Source organism: Athene cunicularia (assembly GCF_003259725.1).
Source record: "Athene cunicularia isolate RWA chromosome 11 unlocalized genomic scaffold, athCun1 chr11_part1, whole genome shotgun sequence".
Taxonomy (NCBI): domain Eukaryota; kingdom Metazoa; phylum Chordata; class Aves; order Strigiformes; family Strigidae; genus Athene; species Athene cunicularia.
Window position 1 is genome coordinate 971,397 of NW_020799113.1, and position 20,032 is coordinate 991,428.

At 38.9% G+C, this 20,032-nt stretch overlaps 1 protein-coding gene across 1 annotated transcript in view; it reads right to left on the reverse strand.

Annotated features, from left to right (window-relative positions):
• Nucleotides 1–6,786: 6,786 nt before the first annotated feature.
• USP10 (ubiquitin specific peptidase 10) overlaps nucleotides 6,787–20,032 on the reverse strand; it is a 56,460-nt gene continuing 43,214 nt past the window's right edge. Inside the window, exons 11-15 of the mRNA XM_026856910.1 lie at nucleotides 19,266–19,446; nucleotides 15,496–15,661; nucleotides 11,109–11,253; nucleotides 9,894–9,959; nucleotides 6,787–7,894 (exon numbers count right to left, since the gene is read on the reverse strand). Coding sequence (XP_026712711.1) covers nucleotides 7,707–7,894; nucleotides 9,894–9,959; nucleotides 11,109–11,253; nucleotides 15,496–15,661; nucleotides 19,266–19,446 — 746 coding nt within the window. The 3' untranslated portion in view covers nucleotides 6,787–7,706. The remainder of the gene's footprint in view (nucleotides 7,895–9,893; nucleotides 9,960–11,108; nucleotides 11,254–15,495; nucleotides 15,662–19,265; nucleotides 19,447–20,032) is intronic.

The following is a 20,032-nucleotide window of genomic DNA, read 5'->3' on the forward strand; positions in this document are numbered from 1 at the left end:
TTTTTTTTTTTTTTTTAAGTAAACAAATAGGAAAAAATAATGAGCAACATGAGGGTAGTACAGCACTTCTGCTGCAGCGCCGAGTGCCCGGAGTGAGCAGGACCAGGCATCACCCCCCCCGGGAGTCCCCATCAGCAGCACTGTGGGGTCAGCACAGCTGGTGGCACGTACCTGGGGTGACCCAGCCCCAGCCTGGGGTGTCCCCCCCACCCTGTGGAGGGGGCACCAGCGATGGCCCAGCATGGAGGAAGGGAGCACCCATCTGCTGGATTTGGCACATCCAAGCAAAGCAGCTATGACTTTTCAAGATCCACTGTCTAGTCCTCTCTCCAAAGTTATTGGGAAAATAGTCCTTCCATTCTTCTAAAGAGTCAATATTTATTTCTTTGAGCAAAACACCATCCATTTTTATTTACTGTTTACAAGAAGGGAGCTTACAAGATACTCTGCAGCTGAGCAGCTTGTTTAAACCCCAGCAGTGCTCAAAAAGCAGAATGACATTTTATCGAACGTGTTCAACAGCACGTGAGCAAAGCAGCAAATATTGGCAGTGGAGAGAGCAACTCCACCGAGCAAAGAAAACAACCCCTCTGAAGTCAGCTCCAAGACGTTATCTGCTGATTTAATCTCTTACACCATTTTCCTGAGTTTTTCGAGAAGCAGCAGATTCTCATCGCTAGGGATGTATCAGACTGTTTCTGGTCTGGGTCTTTTAAACTTGAGTTGTAGCTGATCACGGGGGAGCCAGTCCTCACCAGTCAGCCCCAGCCCGGCAGTCTGGTACAGCCACGACACCCATTCTGGATGCTCTTCCCCCCAACCACATTTCTCCCAGCTGTATTTACAGAGTTCCTGTTTACTTCAAAACAAAGCGTGTATGCGAACCAACAGCATATGGTCCATCACTTGGACCTGGCACTTCCACCCTGCTAAGAGGGATTCAGTGCAATTTGGGCAGTTTGTGCCCAAAAAGGCTCCTGTGCTGCCACCAACATGAGCAAATCAGAGACCACCCAGAGCTGGGCTGACAGGAGGTTCTGCACGGCTTTATTTTAAAATCACTGTATCCTTTTTTTTTTTTTTTTTTAACCCCCCCTCTTGCTCCTCTGATTCACTCTGGATCAATGAATTGGCTGTATTTACAACATCAGCTGAAAGATGCTGCAGGCCCCAGTTTCCTAATTTCCCCGAATAACGAGGGCCAACAGTGGTGAACCATTGTGCCCCCACACAGGCTGCCACCCCGAAACCACACAGCTCCACAGCCCTGACTCATAGCCCTCAGAAGGTGCTGTTCATTCCAATTACCAGAAAGTTGAATTAACTCATTTTAAATCTCACGAACCGACATACAAATGATTTCCAGATCTTGGAGAAATTCAGTATTTTGTAATCTCCACAAATGTTCCTATGGGAAATTAATCCCTGTAGGATGGTTTGGGTGGTCTGACTTCTCCATCAGCCCTGCTGCTTTACAAAGATTTGATTTTTTTTTTTTTTTTTTTTTTTTTTTTTTTTTTTTTTAATATACACCAGTATGGCATGCTTAGGGATGAGCACAGTCCGGAACGAGACTTATCTACCTCATTTTGTTTCGAGTCAGCAGTTTCAGGTCATACATTTGACCAAAGCCAAAACAATCAGAAGTTACTTTTAATCATTCAGCGCTATTACTGCCTTGATTATAACGTCTCCATTTCTTATGTGGTAAAAGCCACATAAAGCAGGCTGCATATATAAGTATATATTAAGAGAGAAGGCTTTTAATGTAATAGCCAATGAATAGGAAGAAACACAGATTTCACTATGCCCTCCTAATTGAACAGGCAGACAGCATGTCTTGATTTTCAACTTCAACTGAATTCCCCTTTATTTCCCATTCAAATAGCTCAGCAGTAACAGCACCAAATCTGAGAAGGGACAGGGCGAAGAAAAGGGCAAGAGGCTCAAAGCCATAGTGCCAACTCCTGGTACTCTTCTGGTTTTGATTCCTGCCCCGGAACAGAGGGTGTGCAAAGGGGATAACAGGGACAAAGCAAAGCCGGTGGCAACAGCAAACACACGAAAACTCGGCTGTAATCACGTATGATGAGACTGATGGAGATGACCAGCAGCCCGTGAGTGACTCCCAACAGGCCCTGGGCAGGCAGCGGCACGGCTCAAGTTTGGGGGCACCCTCCTCTGCTTTGCTGTCTACTTACATTTCCCCTCCTGTCCGGGCTTTGTCTCCACTGGAGGATGATGCCGCAGGGTAGAGGTGGCCCAGAAGCCGGTGCTGCGTCTCTCCTGCCCTCCTGCAGGGACAAGGTGGAGATGCCACCAGTCTCCTGACCTCAGGGCACGATGCTGCCTTGGCACTGCGCAGCGGCTGCTCCAACAGATGAATTAACAGCGTGGGGATCCTGAATCACTGGAGTGAAAGCCAGACATGTACAGATTTACTCCTGAGCACAACTAACATTTGGGCACTGTGAACCCCTATTTATTCTTTCTTGCTTCTCTCCTTAGGGCAGCCTGGACTGTGACCACCCAAGTTCATTTGCAGCTTCTTTTCCTCCTTCTCACAACAAAAAAAACATTTCCCCAAACTGCAAAATCTGCTGACGATACGCAAGAAAACAACTCCCCACAAAACTTCCCAAAGCCTGTGCTGTTTCGTGAGTGCCCAGGTGAAAATCGAGGGTCAACAAGGAATTAAGCACACAAGCAGGAGCAGTTTCAGAAAGTGTCGGGGACACCACTGACGGCACTAAGTGAAACATGAACTAAAAACTACAAAGCCCCTCACCTTGTTCTTGCAGCTCACCCCATTTCCTGGTTACATCTGCAGCGGGAGGTGTTGAAACCCATTTTTTTTAATACTAAAGCGAACAGTACAGATGTGCAGACTGAAACAGTTAAGAAATACTAAGCCAACACTCATTTTTTTAAGATTTCAAGTCCCAAACAGAGAAGGTGAGTTGCAATCGCAAGCTCCGCAGCTGTTACGTCTGGTTATTTGCTAAGACAAATTATCAAAGTCCTTTGGGTCATCAGAAATAGCCTGGAACAGAACCCGCAAGTTGCACGAAACGTTGAACATCTTGGTAACACCCACTAGATGTCAAAGGTGCACTCTTCGTTCCTATTCAAAGTCAGAGGGATTTAGAGTACATTTATGGAGATCAACCCTTTGCCGACAGCCCGGGAGCTTTAGAGCTGGAACACCACAAAATTCGGGTGTGCTGCCACTGCCCTCTGCTGCAGCACGTCCCCGGCCAGGCCTGCCTCAGGAGCGACATCATCCCGGGGGGACTTTGTGGAAAACAGTACGTTTTCTAAACTAAAAGAACCCGCAAAACCCCCACCCAACCCCAAATACCTTGTGCTTTTTGTAATTTTTCTCCCCCACCCCACCAAATCATCCCCCGTGCAGACCTGGCTTACGCTGTAGGATTTTTTTTCTTGCACATCCACACTTTCTGGTTTTGAAAACTTTAGGTCTTAACGTGCATTTTTTTAAAAGAACATTTTTTAAAACCTGGTTTAAACAGCAGGAACCAACTACCAGGTTGGGGGGGGGATTGTCTTGTGTCCTGTTTTTTTTCTTCTTTTACATAATCACTCACAGACAAAGCAGATAATCAAAAGGCTGCAAAACCTTTGTTTTGCAACAGTGGGAGGAGTTTAATATAGAAAATAAAAATTGTGGTTATGTGCTCACATCAGACTGTTGCCACATACTTTTTTACTCTTCTTTCCTTTGACTAATACGCTGCAGAAGACAGATTTTGGCAACAAGTGCATTTGTAATATCCTTAGTGAAAAATCAAAAAATTAATACCATCTGAACAACTTCCATTTCAAACTACGAGAGGATTTCAATACTTGCGTTTTAAACCGGCAATTACTCATTGCCATGTCTTTAGAATAATTAATAACACTTGTAACCTGCTCATGTTAAGTGAAACGTAGAACTCAAGATACAGACTCGGAGTGAATTGTTTTTGTAGCAGGAACTCTTCCCATCTTCTCTGATCCTGACCAACTTTTATGAGATGTCTATATAGGGCTTTTACAAACAGGAAAGGCCTAAGTTGTACACCAGAGTTGTGATATAAATTTTCTATTCTTTTACCTGAGGGGATAATGCTCAGGACATAGGAAAAGCCCTTGGAGCTACCCCAGCTGCACAGGAACACAGAACTGCTCAACACCAAAAACTCCTACAGCAAAAGATGTCAAATAGGATGTTCTTAGGACAAAACCTAGATTAGGTTAAACTGTATCAGGTGATTAAACTGTAATTTAAATACTGTAATATTAATCCATCACATACGCAGCAACTCTAAGCAAACCTCAGCAGAAGCACAAGCAGAGCTAAATGAAAGAATACTAAAATCTCATTAATTGTACACCAGTTCTTTCTTCTTCATCCTACTCCTTATTTCTTCCTCTCCTCCTCTCTTCTTCACTTTACCCTTCTTAAGCTGTTTCTGCTGTGCTGGACTCCACTCAAAACTGCCCATCACAGGAGGGTGGAACACTGTCATTTCTGAAGGTGACGTGCCAGCCATAACCAAGACAACTCGTTTTGGTATTCCCAGGAAGACAGGACTAACACAGTGCTTCCTTTCCAAAAAGATAACAAAATGCAAGACTTCAGATAGCAAAAAAAGTTAAAACTTCATCTCACTGCACATTCCCAAGCCCTAGGAAAGCCTTGCAGGGCTGCTTGCAAACAGCAACCATCCCCCAAAATAAAATTATCGTATTAGACTTGTGTTTTTAAATAAACCTGTATTATAAACCCATCCACAACTGGTTAAGGCACCTGTAAATAGGTGAAATCCCTCGCCATTAGTGCAACAGTAGACCAACAAGGGGTCCACTTTGTTTCTACTAAATATAATGTCCTGCTGCAAACTCAAAGTCGTAATTTTTGAGTAACATGGCCCAAAACTCACCAGCCAACCAACTTGTCCAGTCAAAACCAAAGTTCATCACAAGGCTCCAGTATAAAGTAACATACTGATTGCTGATCACCTGCAGTTTTATGGTTAAGACTACACTACCAGCAAGACACCTTTTCACAATCCACTGGAAGTACAGGTAAACACTCAACACAGCCACAAAAGGGGAAAAAAAAAAAAAAAAAAAAAAAAAAAAAAAAAAAAAAGATTTCTGCAGTACAGAAAATTACTTCAACCAGGATGCAGAAACAGGACATGAATAATAACCAGTACAGAACAGTAATTTCAAAATCTGCTGCTTTCTTATTTGGAACAACCCCCGCACCCTCCAGATTTCAATGTCAAAGCAAAACCAGTGTCTCAGCAGCACTGGCTCTGGGGTAATTCCCAGCGTGGGCAGCCCGGCATTGGGAAATGCTGGAAGCCCCGGCCCTTCGGCAGCCCCCAGCACATCGTCTGGGTAGCCCCAGCTCCAGGGCACCCTGCCCAGCCAGCAGCTTTCCCTGCAACTGGCCAAAATCAAAACAAGTTTTGGATAGAAAATTGTTTAGGAGTTGGTGGAAAGTCACCAAAAAAATCGAGAACAGCGTCTCAGTCACAATTTTTCAGAGCAGAAAATAAAGTTTGCTGCTCACTGAAAAAGTAACTATACATTTAGATATCCAAACAACTGACAAAAGACAAACATTTTCTCAGCATCAGGACTTGGTAGTGATATAGTCAACGCTGCCTTGTAATTCAAGAAGGAAACAGAAGATCATCCATCTGAAGATTACCCAAGATTGAGGAGGAAATGCAGGACCACCACAAACAGCCTCACCCCAGCAGCACACTCACTCCTGACACGGCAACAGCATCACCAGGAGCAATTCAGAGCAGGAGAGGGCCAAGTTCTCCGCCATCTGATGAGAGGGTAGAAAAGCCAAGAGGGCAAACCAGGAGGACTTTCTGCAACAGGTCTTACTGCTCATCCAACACCCGGGCGAGTCGCAGGGATTTTGTTTCCGCCAGAGGAGCTGCGCATCCAGCGGGCACGTGCAGAAACTCGAGGCATTTACAGGGCTACTTCCTTCTCTTGAAAAAGCTAACACCGTTTTTCACCAAACACCTGGACAGATGCTCATAGTAAAATGAAATAAGCAGTTTAAAGAAATTCTAAAGGAATTTATTGCAACATGGTACCTGTAAAATTAATGCAGCTAACTATTTCGACAGCTCTGCAGAGAAAAACTTTTTTTTTTTTCCCCCCTGTCATCTTTAAACAACGACCAGTATTTGGTCACGGTACAGGCAGTTTAACCTTTTACTGACACTCTGTGCTAAAATTAGCTCTGTTTTTCTAACACTTCTCCAATGATGCAATAAGCACATAGCACCACTACCATCAAATTAGGGATTAAACTAATAGGGTTTTTGGTTTTTTTACCATCTTCACCAGCAGGGAAGGCAACAAGAAGCTGATCAAGGAAATATTTTACCAAAGTTTTCAATGAAAATGTCAACCTGCTAAAGGGAACGTTTCAAAGGCAAACTAAACATCATCCACCTCAAAGAACAACCGTGCAGACTCCCCTTTCCGGCTGATGGGTGCTCACCCGAAGGACTGCCACAGCCCAGGTGCGGGCCCTTTCCCTCTCCCCTCAAAGCTCACTTCCATTTCAACACCAAATGGGAACACTTCTGAAGTTTCAAGAAATACTAAAAAAAAAAAAAAATCATCTGCCCATCATCTGGGAAATTCTATCTACACCTTGCCAAAGTGCTGCACAGTAATTTTATGAGTTTCCAAGGGTAGAGTTTACACTGGAGGGAAAACAAAACCCACACACACACCTTAAACCAACTTTGTGACTTTTATTGATGGGCGACAACTTTATACTTCTAGATATCACTAAACTGTGTACAATTAGGAACTCAACATTATAGGAGAGCAGACAGCAAAATTAAACAAAGCAGACTTAAAGAAATATCAATCTTAATTATTTTGCCCATTTTTTTTTAAATTTCATGTACACAGAAGCATAAATGCGGCTTGAGATTTCTTAATAGCAATAAAGTTACAATCACCCATCTATATAGACTAACATCTTAACTCCAAGTATTTGATCTGCAATGTGTACTTAAGCAGTTTCTCATCGCACAATTATTAAAATGTGTCTTCCTATTAGGAACCAGCAACTCTGCGTTTTGTACGTTTGTACATTTTTTGAAGCACATAGGACCATTTCCATCTCATACACATCGGCTCATATTTTACCACTTATCAAAAACTATTGGGGAAGCAGAGAGCGCTTTTTATTTTTTTTAATTTTTTTATTTTTTTACTTAAGTAAAGATAAAACATTTTCACAGAAATCTACAAGTTCTGTTGCTGGTGCAGGGTTTTCTTCTACTATGCAATTAGAAAGTGGGAATCAAATGCAAATCCCCTTTTATTATCTTAGGATTCAGCATTAACTCAGATTTTTTATTTTTTTTTTGTATTTTTGTGATTCATGAGACAGTCTTTTTCAACCAAGTGACTTCATTCTGCAATGTCAAAAGTCAACACAAACTATGTTGTGCACAAACCCAAGGTAGTTTCCTTTATCACTCTATCCCATAGTTGCAAGGGAAAAAAAAAAAAAAAAGAAAAAAAGAAAAAAGAAAAAAAAAAGATTCACTCAAAAGAGCATTTACAGGAGAAGAAAGTTAGTGATAGTTGGCGTTCTACAAAGCAGGTATCTTGCACACACAGCGTAAAAGGGGAAAGTTTCACAGCAGGTCAACTCGGCGGTAGTACAGGAGGTAGGCTGTGCGTTCTGCAGACGGCTTCACCACCTGGTACTGGTTGATCACTTTGACAGCCTGGTCATCGATGCGTAACCAGCCGTTCAGACCAATTTGGAAGACGTCCGTAGTGTAGTGGCCACCAGTTGCGCTGTTTCCATGATGATAGACAACTGCAAAGAGAAAGTCATGATGCGCATACACACTATTCACAGATCAATATCCACTGGAAAAGTAAATAAAGAAAAAAAATGTCTCGTATTGCTTTCTTCATAGCGTACCCATGGTTAAGCCAGATCATGTGATCAGGCTTAAGCAAGAATCTTTAGGCACTGGGTGTTTGCTTGCTATGTAAAATTAGTAATGTTTCTCCAGCATACAAAACCTCATGAGTCTAAAAGGAGGCTTAAGTAAATTAATAATCAAAACTGCTTTTTGTACTTCATAGAGGATCTTCTGGGAAGGATTTGCCTCGCTAAGGCCATCTGCAATGGTGCAGCACGTCCTTCAGAGCTTCCAACAGTACGGCCATGCTTAGCGAGATACTCTAACCTACATCTGCTCTGCTGATGACAACTGTATTTTACTGAAACTATTAAAAAAAAAAAGAGGTAAAACTATAGTTTATTTTAAAAAAAAAAAGCTTAGGCAAAACTTTTCAGACTGTATTGATTACAAATATTCCCCCTGTAACCTGTGACCGTTGTTTTCATTTTGTCTTAACTATCATTTTATTCTGAAAAAAAGGTTCTATGGAAGTACCAATCTACAAGTTCCACATTTATTAGTGAATAAAATTTATTAGTGAATAAAAATCCTCAGAATTGTGAACTTCTGATTGACTGTTAATCCTGCTACTTCCAAGAGAGAATCCAACTGGCTTCTTCCCTCAGTCATCTCAGCAGGAAGAGACATCTCAGCTCTCCTTGCAGAAACCAAACCCAAAGCTTAATGCTGAGCTCTCAGTGCTCGGTGTGACAACCGCCCCTAAACGGAAGAGATATTTCATGTATCTAATGCTAAGGATGTATGTAAGAAATTGCATTTAGCTCCTTCTAGGAATATTTGAGTCCTAACCATATATTTAACAAGAACAAATGGAAAACAGAAGGAATTGCCTTATTTGACACAAGAGCAGACCTATATATAGTAATTCAGAGTTCATCTAACAAGCTCAGTTTCTGTGGATGAGAAGTCCTAGACCGACAGAAGACTGAAGTATTGTACTTTTCTGTAGGAGTTGAAAAAAATTACAGCTGTAATACATTTTTCTCAAGCCACCTTAAATACACTGTCTAAACTTGTCCCATGAAAACCACTATCAATTAAAAAAAAAAATGTACACTGCCAGAAACAGTCCTGAAGTTCCACAAGAGACAGGTATGTTATTTCCTTCTGTAACCTCAGTGGTTACAAAACCAGATCCAAACCACCAAGTCACACAAGGCCACCAGTACTGGCAGAGATTTGGTGACGGAGAAGTTAAGATCTCCAGCCCTCCAGTTTATGATGTTCTCCTAACACCAACACAAATAAGCAGGTGCAAATCGTAAACTGTGTAGGAGATTTTAAACTTCAGGAAGTTCATTACTGCCCAGACACTGTTTTGTTCAATATTAAAATGCTGCTTCTGAATTCTTACATGAGCTTCCAATCTTAACTAGCTATTTCGGTGGTTTGTATACATCACAGACACTCTTACAAACATCATTTCCTCACACACAGATCATCATCTCCTCCAAGTCAAACTTTTCCACCTACAATATGTTATTCATACCCTGCCAGCCAATGCTCATCTTGAGGGTTCAAAGGGATGCAAAGCCAGCAAGCAGCCATCTCAAAAGACATTTGAGACATTATTCTGAGAATATATGGTGTATTTTAGGCATAGTTATATTACAGCTGTAGTGCAGCTTCAGTGTGGATCTGTTACAGAACTCTGGTTTTGCTCTAGCTTCAAGCTGGATCAAATATATCAAGATATAGCAATGTATGTATACATACACATATGCAAGAAATCACTAAATACAAAAATCTGACACCCACAAGTTACTGCAGTGTAATTTTAAAGAAAAGTATTTTATATAATCCAGGAAACTCCAGTGTTTCTAGAATTCAATATGCAGAATTTGTATTTGTAATACAGGAACTAGAGGCATCTAGATAAAATACCTGCAAAGAGCCGGTAGGTTCTTTGGCCTTTAAAAATTTTACTTTTCACACCAGGAGATAGTAGCTCTGGAGGAGGGAAAAAAAGTCACAAAAGCAACAGTTAGCAAATTTAGAAATTCAATTTCAAAGGGATCAATTATTTCTAAGAGAAACCAACACTATCATAATTTAATTCAAATGTCTTCTGCAGCCTTTAGAGAATGGTCATGGTTCTCATACTTGGGTTTGCTGACATTAACATTTACGGAAGATTTAAAACTACCACAAAAAAAAAAAAAAAACTGAAGAAGAAAAAAAAAAAAAAAGAGGAAGAAGATCAGATTACTTATTTCTCTTCCTTGCATCCCACTGTCAGTGACAAAAATCAGTATCAGATTCCATGTCATACTACAACCAGCTTTGTCAGTCAAAGCAAACTGAACTAGTTCTACAAATATCCGTTCTTAAGAATATTTAAAATCAAATACTAAGTAAAATAAAGGTGTACTGTCTGACAAAGTATGTATTTCATCTGAGACACAAGTAATCATTATTTTTATTTATTTTTTCCCATTTGAACTACTGGCTGGCTAACGGTCAGTTTATCAGATCAAAACAAAATGTGTTTAATTTGGCAAGCCTCAGATGCTGGATTATATGAAAGTTTTCACCCTTTGTAAAATCGGTATCTGTTAAAAGAAACAACTTTGCTGTTTAACCTCTGACCTACATCTTACTTGTCTGCCTTCAAGCTGCATTTTCTATGAAAGGGTTTCCTTTCATCAGCCATTGCTTGTAACAATAATTTGCTACTTGTCTGCATGAAGTCTTGAGATAAAAACATCTAGCATTACTTGGCAACAACCTTGTAGAGGGACATACCCCTCATTCAACAGGATCACTTCCAGTTATCTGTCCTCAGCAGTCTATAACCTTAGTCCTTAAATGTGCAGGAGGCTCTTACTTGGCCAGCCCCATGTCTAGGATGTGCCAATTGCCATAATGATCTTTGCAAAATGGATGCCCAAACTCACATACAAGCAATGTCAGGTTCAGCCAGACTGAAGCCAGAAACCAAATTCTTTTTATGAAGGAGGAAAAAAAAAAAATGCATACAAGATACTTATCCAAATTACTAAGTTTCCAGATGACACTGGAAAAGTCTGGTGCACAGATACTGCTAGGAAACACAACATTATCTTTTCTCTAAAGAAGGGAAAATTCTAAAATCTTTACCTTTACTAATTTCCAGATCAACAGGATACTCGATATTCTTGATAAGTTTCTGACATCCACCAGTCTTCTCATATACAAACCGCTTGAGGTGTAAAACAAGAACAGGGGGGAGTTCTTCTAGTGTCACTCTTCGACTGATCTCCACCTAAAACATACATAGAACAAAGATGAAGAAAAACTCTAATTTTTTATTAGCTGCTCAAAATTATTCATTTAAAAGGGGAGTATTTCATTTTAAATACCCTATCAGAATACATATTTTAAAAATTAGTATTATATAAAAACTGCAATTTATGACAAAGCACATGAGATCTTCAAGCAAAACACTGTCTTAAAGGAGAACCTCAATATCTTCTAGTAGAATGTAACGTGTTAGAATGAGCAGATATTTAGGTACTGCGGTACTAAAACCAGCTTGCTGGAGATCTCCCAGGAGAAACTACTCATGACAGTTTAGTGATTAATCAATTCTTAGCAAGCTATTACACTCTAAACAAAGGTCAATAACTTGTAACGCACGTTGCTGAATTCAGAGAACTCTGAACTGTAGAAGACAACAGCACACACCTCAATACCTGAGGCAAAAGTTTTCATTTCTAAAAGCAGACATATATTTACAAAAAAAGCTGAATAGAAGGAAAAATAAGAACTAATTCAAATCACTTCAAAATCTTCAATCGGTAAATTAATTATAAGCAAAAAGGAATCCGTATAAAACAGAGGCAAACTAGTAAAATAAAAGATTTTGGTGTAAACACCTAAACCTACATTTATCTTGAGAAATTTCATTGAACGCTCCAGAAATCCTGATTGAACTGCAAAAGCAGTATTGCAACTACTTGGCTAAAAAAATGGGAATGCTGTGTTGCTTTCAAGAGTGTCCCAAGCATACCTCCTAATTCCCAACCGAAATACCAGTTTCTACATCAGACATCTCCAGTTTTAACTGGTGCTATTTTTATTCCCCCCCTGCTCACCAAAAAGAATCCTAAAAAAACCTGTTGAGAAACACCTTCTCACAATGGTATCATTAAAATGCAAACCTATTCAAAGAGAGGATAATAATCATTAATATATTAAAGAGATCAGTATTGCTACTGTTCAAAAATCTTCTTGCATGAACTAGAAAATATTTGTCATAGAAGTTGTTCCTCAAAAAACCCGAAGTGAGCTGCTATGTAGGCTTGTCATCATGACAAGCTGTTTTATGGGAGAGTTTGGTAATTAAAGATTTTTCTTTCTAAAAACATATGGTGGGCTCTTTAAAAGGTTCCGAAGAAAATTCAAAGAGAAAAACATGAGTTATAACCCGTTTCCTACCAAATATTGATTTTTATATAATTATAAACCAATCTGCAAAGTTACTGCCTGAAAACCTGAAACTGAACTCAGAATTGCAGACAAAAAGATGTTTTTTGGCTTCCTAGAAATTATGACATAAAAACATTTCTCCAAATAACTGCTTTAGGTTTTTCTGAATTTTTTTATTGAGAAAAAACTCTTTTATTGTAAATCATCAGCATTTTTTTTTTCCAACACAGGGCCTGATTCTGCTGGAACCTCCTAAGCGTGGAATAGAAATTCATTGGGAAAAGCTATTACCTCTTTCCAAGCTTGAAAAGTAAAAACTCTTAGGAGGCTGAAGCAAGCAGATTTTGAGGGTACTTGATTTCCTCATGGATCTGAGCTGATCCAATTTACAAGAAGTAATTCTACATTTAAAGCAGAAGCAATCTCTAAAACTATGTAAAATTTCACCTGCATCTCAAGGGTTCAAAATATGCCCCTTCTGTATCCAAAACCCATCAAAGCCCTGGCAACAGCAGCAGCTTCACTGAGTACCGAGAGGAGTTTTCAGTGGGAGTTTTGGTGTTTTTTCCTTAAAACCAGCAAGCCAAACAGGACTCTGTTCTTTTCCATTCAACAAGTGCCTGCTGGTGCAGGATTTCCAGGAAGAAAGATGTGGAATAAGAAGTTAAAAGGCAAACCCTGAAAGTAAAGGTGACGGCACAAGGATCACACAATTCTCCCATGAACTCATGAGAGCATGGATCTTCCGTGCATCTTACCACGGAACAGCTGCTGCTTTTAGGGAGCAAATCCAGAAAGGCTTTATATAGGGAAAAAAAATATATATACTTGATTCACCCGTTACTATCTCAAGATTTTCCTCTATTGAGCCTTCTAAATCTCCAATCTGAAGTCTCTGAATTCAGAGTTCTGTTATGTTAACAGCTCCCAGCCCAGCAATAGAGGATGCTGAAGAACATAACCAGAGCGGTTTAAGCAGTTGCCATTCCCCACCCTCAGTAACCGAGCTGGCGTAGTGGTCCCTATGCTGGCATCTCAGCTGCACGGCTCCCTGTTTGCTTAAACTAAACCACAGATCAAAGCAGTTCTGTGTTACAGTGCCAGGCTGAAGAGCAGCAGCTGAGGAATAAGCACATGTTCTGCTGTCCTGTGCGAAGGGGCCCTGATTTCTGGCAGCAACATTACCACCTAAAAGTGCCACAAATGTTTGTTTGGTGAACATGAGTCACAGTCCAAAGAAAATACTTGGAGGATCCTCAAGGAGCAGTTTGAGAACTCCAGGGGATGTGAAGACTCCCCCTAAGGAGTATGTGGAAGGTAAATGAGGTCAGGCTAGTTTGTTACTCAGAGTCCACTTCTGCCAGAAAACATGAGCAGGTCTGCAAACAGGAACAAGAGACTGAAAAGAAAATCATTTTTGTGACAACAGAAATTAAGCCCTTTAAAAAAATATATTGACTGTTGAAATATTCAAGATTTAACAAACTGATACGCAAGACCAGAAGGAACCAAACCAACTTTTTTCAAAATGCTAGGGAGAAAGTGAATTTGAGTCAGACACAGCAAGAAAATGCCAGTCCATTTTAAACAGCTATTTTAATTTTAAATGCCTAATTATTTTAAACACTGCATGAAAATCTGACTGATATCCTGCTTACATTAATACACACATAAAAGTCAAAATCAGCTCAAAGTAAAGAAACTTTCCGAGAAATCATTCACATATATTTGGAAGATTATTTTTGTCCTGTTTATGCTCACAACTTGTAAACAATACAAATCCAGATTAAAACAATCAGAAGACCGTAATAATTTTTAATTATTATACAAAATGGAGATGAAACAGTTCTTTGCAATGCATTTTGAAAATTACTATCTGCAAAGTCCTACACTTGTTCTACAGTCAGCGCGTTCAGTGTTTTCACTACAATTTTAATACAAGAACAGCTATTTCAATGTGAATTTCTTTTGAAAAAAAAATCTAAAGGACACTGTGAATGCTCGTATTTCTATTCAGACTCTGAAATAGAAGCCAGACCAAACCTCCAGCACCTCATCTGAACACTCATTTCTTCCAAACCCCGTAACTGAACACTGGGTTGTCGGTGAAGAAGTTAAAACCATCTGCAGTAAAACCCAAAAAATGAATGACTAGCAAAACAAAATCTATGTGGTAAATCCTGATGAGCTTGCACTGCAGATGTTTCTTTCATATGGAAGACAACTGGAGAAATAAATGTTCTCTAACATTCCTAGTGGCTATACAAGGCAGACAAATTTCAGCTATCTACCTTTAGCTTTTCAAAGAAAAAGGTCCATCCTTTCTTTATCTAACCATAATCTCATTTGGGTGTATTTAAAAACCTTACAGATACAGAAATGAATGTCTGAGAGAACACCTACAGCTCAAGAGCCTCTTTCCATCCTGGCCTACTGAAAGGAGTTATGAACACTGTACACAAATTTGCCACCTGAGCAATCCATGCACACCAGAGATGATGTTCTTTACCAGTGCACACCATGACAAGCAACCCAATACCTTAGTGTGGAAAACGTTTAATTTATTACCCTATATCACAAGTTCTCAAACCATAATGCCAAAAGCATGCTTTTCTTCCTATATTTTTCTATTGCATTTATTACTATTAGGTATTGTGTTATTTGAAAAATAAGATAAAAATAGTGGTAGAGCTGCATGAGAATACAGAGTAAAATGTCCCTGCATTTAAATTGACAGAGAACCTGCTAAAATGTATTTTACTTGTAATAGTATGTATTATTACCACAGCTCATCCTGTTCATTTAATATACGCTCCAGTAAAATCTCTAACCAATTACTACACCAACTCAGAAAGCAAATATTTACAGACATGTTTTTAAGAGTTAGTTCTCTTCCTTTCAGTGTATGTGTTCAAGTGTAGTATGTTTTCTGCTGCAGGACACTTTGAAAAGGTTAGTACATCTCTTGTTAACATAAGCAATAATATTCAAGTAACTATTTGTAAAGCAAAAGCTGTATAAAACCCCTTTTAAAAAGTTTAGTATTTGACTGTAAAAAGGGGTCAACAGAACACACCTCTTGTTTGGTTTTTGTGGTATAACCCTGGACAGACTCTCTTGCCACCAAACTTTCCAGCGCATCCTGAACTGTGCGTATCTTGTCTGACTGGATATCCAGTTGCAGGGTGAAGAAAGGTTGCAGTGTAGCAGACTCCTTAGAACTCTGCTGGTAAACAACAGATCTATGGAAACACAGAAGTTAAAATGTAATAAAAGCAGAGTGATTTTCAGCAATTCAGAACCTCCAAATAAGAAAGGACTGAAGTCTACTTTAGTAACTTGATCTATAGTTAATCCAAAACAACACAAACACAAAGGTTAGGCATAAATTTCAACAATTTGCACTCACTTTACTGCAATTTAAATTATTTTCACACCCACTTAGAGCATACCGAATGAGATTATATTTATTTTATTTATGCAGGGATTAAAACAGTTATTGGATAAGCATCAGAAGTTTAAAGAAAAATACTGAAACTTTTGATAATGCATTTAAAGATTCACCTCCGGACTCTTTTTGTATTAGAGTTTTGAAATTATGTTTTCCAAAAGATCTTCATAAGTGCAAAATACTAGTGCTTATCTAACTGTATGTTCGACTGTAAAAGTTACAACTGATTCCAGATTCCCCAATCAAAATACACCGATTTTTTTAGTCACTTCACCAAGACCAATTTCACTGTGATTTTAAACTGTTTGCTTAAATCTTGCCATAGGAAATACAAACTCTGCTCCATCGAAGACTGGCATTTCCTTTTCCTCCCATCATTTTCTGTGTCCAGACTTTGTCCATGTACTCCTTTGTACATAAATTGGAGTCTTTCAGAAAACTGGCAGGAGTAATGACCTAGGGCATGAGAACATGCTTCCTGGTTTTACTTTTATTTTTGTTTGAAGTGGATTCAGTTGCAGACTTTAAGTAGCTAGGCTTGGTGATCATTGTTTTGTGCAATGAGACAGTAAAATCTTCAGCCACAGCGTCACTGCACTAAGAGGACTCTTCCTGATTTTCATTTTTCTTAAACTTTGCTGAAAACTTAAAACCATCAAACATGGCACAAGAATTTTTTTTTTTTTGTTCTGAAAGCAGTATTTATGTTAAAATGCTCTAGGCTCTACAAAAACGTGCATTTATACAGCCGAAGAAATAATCCATTTATTATATTGCTGCTTGTTGCAGTGCCTTACAAAGCTTGAAATTAGTAAAGTAATTAACACGAGAAATCCACATAGCCATGCTGAAATTTCTCTGGGTCATGTACAAAATGCCAACGACAGGTTTAACGCCTGCACTGCAAGCTCCTATCAAAAGAGTTCCTTTGATTCAGGCAAAGCCCTGAAGCACCAACAGAAAGCCAATGCAACTTTATATTGGCAAATATATATCCTTTAGAGGAAGTAGAGCATATGAAAAACAGTAGCATCTTTATTTCAGTTTAACACTTCCTCTTTGGCTATATTTAAGGACAAAACCTTCAACACATGGCAGGCGTAGTGTTTGAACAAACAAACCCTTCACTGTGTAAGTCTTGCTGCTTTTGGATCCACTTCCCAAACCCTCTTTAAGCTGACCATTATTTAGTGCAATAATCAACAGAAAAATGCTAACAATTCCACCCATCTTCAAGTCCAAATATTAAAGATTTATTTAATAATACCGATTATATTCTGAAAAGATAACCTTAGGGATTTTTTTAATTATTAGAAATTAAACTGTAACATTTCTCCAAAACATTTTCTTCAAAAAAGATATGCTTAAATTGGTTTGATAGCAAAACCTTTGCTGGACTATCATTTTCTAGACCAGTATCACTTTGTAGAATAATTACACATTTCAATTGGTTAAGGGAAAAATGCATCATCAATGAATAATTACTCCTGGGTCCTGTAACTCTAACTTTCTTACTCTACAGTAAGAATTTTTCAGGAAAATGGGCACTGCCCACTGCTACCCTGCTTAAACTACAACAATGTAATTGATGTATTTTCTTTTAAAATAACAGTGTCTTTGAAGGGAAAAGTCGGTACTACTTACAGAAATATTTAGCTGACTTCTAACTGGCTTGTGAGCTAGCTTGCATAACAAATATCTGAAATCCACACAAGCTGAAAGTCAAAAGGGACTCCTGCACATGAACAAACCAGGTCCTAAGAGAACTGTGTATCTTTGTACTAATGTCTCACATTACTTAAGGAGGACTTTTTGGTGGTGTGTTTTGGGGTTGGTTTTTTTTTTTTAAAGCAATTATGCCTAAAGAGGCATTTAATAAACAATTAAAGCCTTGAGAGGATAGCCTGAAGTTTCCCAAGCCAAAAGATGACAATTCAAACCACGTTTTCCTAGCTGCTTTTTCCATTTGATTTTTCCAATTTCTGATGCTTTCACTTAGTGGAATTCTACTAGCAATTCTGTATTCAATCCTTCCTACCTCCACCCTCGGAGGATGGAGCTTTCCAACATCACAACATGGGATACTGTTTCTGTGGTAAATTGTGTGACCTGGTTTGGAGGCTGAATGAAGTGGGTGTGGCGACAACAGATGTTGGATTGGACTCTGTGGTTCTGCTGCTCAGCACACATTTTTGCCTTTTTTCAGTATTACCTTTGCTTTATGTCATTTTCTGTGGACTTCCACATAAGATATTCTCTTGGTATTTTTAATTTTAAAAATAATGGAATCATGCAGAGGACTAAACAATTCTGACCCCAATAAACGTACTAGGGGCATTAACAATACCTTGCGGACACGAACACACCATCAACACAAGAATTTCATCAATACGTACAAACATGTCTGACGATTTCTATGGAAAACATCATTTTATTTGCCAGCTGTCTGACTCAAATCCCAGAAGAGTAATTTCAGTGCATTTCACAGGCAGAAGGCACTAGCCCACATTATTCACACCTCTAGACTGAATACCTGGCAACACAGGCAGTCAAACACTAGCAATTAAGTGTCTGTCTCCAATTTAAAAATAATCCTTCAAGTCTAACATTTTTGTTTTGGAATATGTTTTTAGCAAGTGTTTACCTTGCTTTCATTTTAAATTACACATTTCTCCAAACAAGCCATGAGGCTTCCTTTTCCAAAAAATATTCTTTCAGGATCTACTTTCTGCCTTCATCTGGTATCAGACCTGAATGTAAGTAACATCTCACATTCTCTTCATTCCTGTAACATCTTGTAGTAACTTACATTTTCCAAACTTCTGTTGCCTTTAACCTTTATTAACTATTATACATACCTTTCCTGCCTCTGGGAAGCTTAAGTGTCTAAATAACAAAAAGTTTACAATTTGTTATTTCATTCTTCTACTGACCAGATCTAACTCTTCAAAAATCTCACCATCCCTTAGCATCCTTATTTACAAAATGAGTCAAGAGTGCTCAGAGGTCACAAAAATAGGTAGTTCTAACGTTATTTGGAATTCTTCAGACATTAATACACAAAGCATACATATTTCAAACTCTTCCTCTGTATGCAATTCAGGGCTTTTGTTCTCTAAACAGTCTATTCTTTTAAGATGTTTAAAAAGATTCAGACTCCACAAGAAGTCATGGAATCATCTGATCACTGATCAATCCCTAGATCATTCCAGTCCATCTTCTGAACTCTCTCTTGCATAACAAATGCTTCATGGCAGAATGTTCACCTGTCCTGTCCTGAACAAACTGTGTAACAGCCTCTTCCGTCCAACTATCCAAAAATGGCAGAGGAAAAAGTTATCCATAAAGGTAAAGCAGCCTACGGTCTCAGGAACTTTTACAGAAAAGTACTATACCTTATATGACCACCAAAAATATCAGTAATTGGAGTCTGAACAAAGTCTGCCTGTCGAGTGACTGATGATTTGTTGCGAGGTCCCACTTGCTCCCATTCATCCTCACTGCCTTCCCCTTGTTCATCTTGCTCCTCTTCTTCATGAACAGTCTGAGCCTCGGGGCCATTGGAAACAGAGAGTTCTTAAAGTGAAGGAAAAAAAAAAAAAGCATTGATTTATTTTACAAATGAAACACAGATGAAGAACTTGAAAAGCAAAAAACCCTATACAAATAATTTTCAGAGGATTAAATGTTTTCATAGATCGTAGATTTGAGAAAGTAAATGAGAAAAAGTATACTCCAGGCTCACTCATAGTTGGACACATCCATGTATTAACAGAATGCAGCTGATGACTGTATGTAAACAGATGTAGTTTTCTAGTAAAGTTTGATATATTTTTAGTAGTAAATTTATGGGGTAGAAAATTAGAAAGTCAAGCGTTATTCTGGAAACATAATTATGCCATTATTAAAAACAACTCCTTTTCTGCACAGTTATTTTACAGGGAACCCAAGGCTTAGCAAATATTTTCTTTGCCAGTCATGAGGCCATGAACTGCACACAACTCAAGAACAAAATATGGAATGATCACTATATCATAAAAAATTTACCCTACTAAAGAGAAATCTGATAACTAGTGATCTTAAATCTATACTTGGCTAAGACTAACAGTGTTTTGTTTAATTTTTAATAGGGGGCCCAAACAAAGCTACTGTAAAATAAAGT